Raw genomic sequence first — 2,500 nt, forward strand, 5'->3', positions numbered from 1 at the left:
ACACACACACACACACACACACACACACACACACACACACACACACACACACACACACACACACACACACACACACACACACACACCACACACACGTTTTCTATAGCTATCACATATATATCTATCTGTCTGTGTATACATGTATCTACTTAGTAGTCACAACTGGCCACGCCCCCATTCGTCTGGAATGCGTTTGTCGTGCATGCTATTTGTGAGAAATTGATTTATATGTTTCTCCTTCTGTATTATTAGTTATCAATTTACTTATTCATGCATTGAACAATTACTATTATAAAGGGTCTCATTTTCGCCCAGAAACGGCTTCATCGCCCCGATGGGGTTATAAAAACTACAACACTGATGTCCAGATGACGCTAGAGTAAAATCCTGCAAGACAAAAGATTTCTCCTGCTTCTTTGTTGAATCAATTTATCTGCAGATTTCTTCGATTTGGCACCAACACCGTGTTCTGCCCACTTTGTGTCCGGTACGCTAGATTTTGCATCTATTTGTTTTCAGCCATCATGCTCGCGCAGGAACGCTTCCTCCAGTCACAAGATCCCCCACTAAGGGAGGAAGGGCTCTAAGCTTCGTTCACCGATACCTGCACTCCCCTGACACTTCGCTATATTCGTCTTATAATTCCGTTGAACAGGGCTAGAGAGTTCCCTGAACAGGACAGCTCGGTACCAGTACAAAGTTCAAAATGGTGAAAAAGACAGTGATAGTAGATTTATAGCGGGGGTTCTTAACCAGGGATCCACGGATGGGTTCCAGGAGGTCCGTGAAAATTGGAAAAAAATAACAATCTTTTGCATAAAAAGGATTGTTGTTGTTGTTTTGGCTTGTTTACTTTAAATTTTCATAATACTTTGTGCATCACATATTTGTGAAACAATCAAATCTCAATAAATAAAGTACACCATACACATACAAGCAAAGGTGTGTTAACGTGACTATTTCTGGGGACGGGGGTCCATAGCGATCATCAGATTCTTAAGGGGTCCTTTAAGGTATCTGGAAATCGATGCTACCAAATCTAGTACTTGGACCCAGTCATTAGCCACCCATCGGCTTGGCTACTTCGTTAATCATGATAATTCTATGTCAGCACATATCACATGAACTTTTTTTCCGCATGCTGCTTCTGTTTCACCAAATCTACCAACTGCACCGTGTAGGATTAAGTTTTGTTATAGTTTCATCTAGCTTAGTTCTTCATTCAATTTCATGACATGATTTTAGGAGAGATAAAAAAGATTTCTGTGCCTTTCTTGTATAACCACAGTTTATAAGACCCTTATCTCTAGCAATTATCTTACAAAATGTTTTTGGCTATTGTAGGCCTATGTACATCCTAAACTATAGTTAATTCATACTCAGCTAATTTACACTGAAGGCAATTACTTAAGTCCATGGTGTCAGCGTAAGTAGTCTTGACCTCCGGATTAGGTTCGTCTCTGTTCCACGACTCGAAGCAAAAATGGTTCTCGTGTCAAGCGGCCTGAACATAAGTGAAGTCTGAGGAAACTCGCGGTAAACAAGGAGCAGAAGGCAATATGCAAATTCAAATCTTAAATGCATTCTTTTGGGAATCCACTTCACACTGCCATTAAAACCATCGCGCAAGCCATTACATATTATTGGATGGTAAAGGTCTGCTGCGACAGTAGAAGCGCCAGTGACCCTCAATGGCCTCATCTGGCCGCCTCGATCAGTCCATTTCCCACACTGTCCTCTGGAAACCTTTAAGCAGGCTCAAAGATTGCTTTAATGGTCCAGGGTTCACACTTCTGTAAGTAAGTCTTCGGACATGTATCACACGAATCAAATTTATGATCTGAATATGAGCCAGTCTTCAATCAAGTCGTCATCCCAAGCTAGAGTAACGAACCAACCTGAAAAAAAATATTCACCTCGAACCACAAACTAACCTCTCTTCCTGTGGCATTTCAACACGCGAGTAGATCCTGTTCTTAGTGATGAATTTCTGCGTTGCGGGATTCGATTCGCTCGCGGACACCTTAACGGCTTGTTAGTTTATCGAAAACAGCTTCACCTCGGTTCCGAAACCATGAATTTCCATTTTCTCTGATTGCAGAGAATTTCCATTTTCTCTGATTGCAGATTTTGCTCTTTTTTCTGATTAGTTTTCGTGTTTATCATATTTTTATTCTTGTAACAATGATTTTTCGATAACAGATTTTAATGTTTTCGTAGTCACTGTGTGTGTGTGTGGGTGCACGTGTATATATCTATCTATCTATATGTATGGAATTTCGCAAACCATTTTCGGCAAAAAAGCAATACAGGAGACACTAACCTGATATCCAGAATAATAATTGAACTTTCTTTTGGTGAGCAGTTCATCGTGGAATACGAAGGTGTACCAAACTCTCGGGAAATAGAAAGCTGCATACCAATTCGAGCATACCTAAAATGGCAAACATGTTATTAGTAAACAACAATATTACCATAGGCAATATTCATGTTTGGTAAA

At 40.2% G+C, this 2,500-nt stretch overlaps 1 protein-coding gene across 2 annotated transcripts in view; it reads right to left on the minus strand.

The window, feature by feature from the left end:
- The window catches only part of LOC113818726 (F-box only protein 39), a 21,528-nt gene that overhangs the window by 7,852 nt on the left and 11,176 nt on the right, over positions 1-2,500 (minus strand). For both annotated transcript variants that reach the window (XM_070141630.1, XM_070141631.1), the window contains one exon: positions 2,324-2,434. In XM_070141630.1, coding sequence (XP_069997731.1) covers positions 2,324-2,434 — 111 coding nt within the window. The remainder of the gene's footprint in view (positions 1-2,323; positions 2,435-2,500) is intronic.

Source organism: Penaeus vannamei, chromosome 28 (assembly GCF_042767895.1).
Source record: "Penaeus vannamei isolate JL-2024 chromosome 28, ASM4276789v1, whole genome shotgun sequence".
Classification (NCBI taxonomy): domain Eukaryota; kingdom Metazoa; phylum Arthropoda; class Malacostraca; order Decapoda; family Penaeidae; genus Penaeus; species Penaeus vannamei.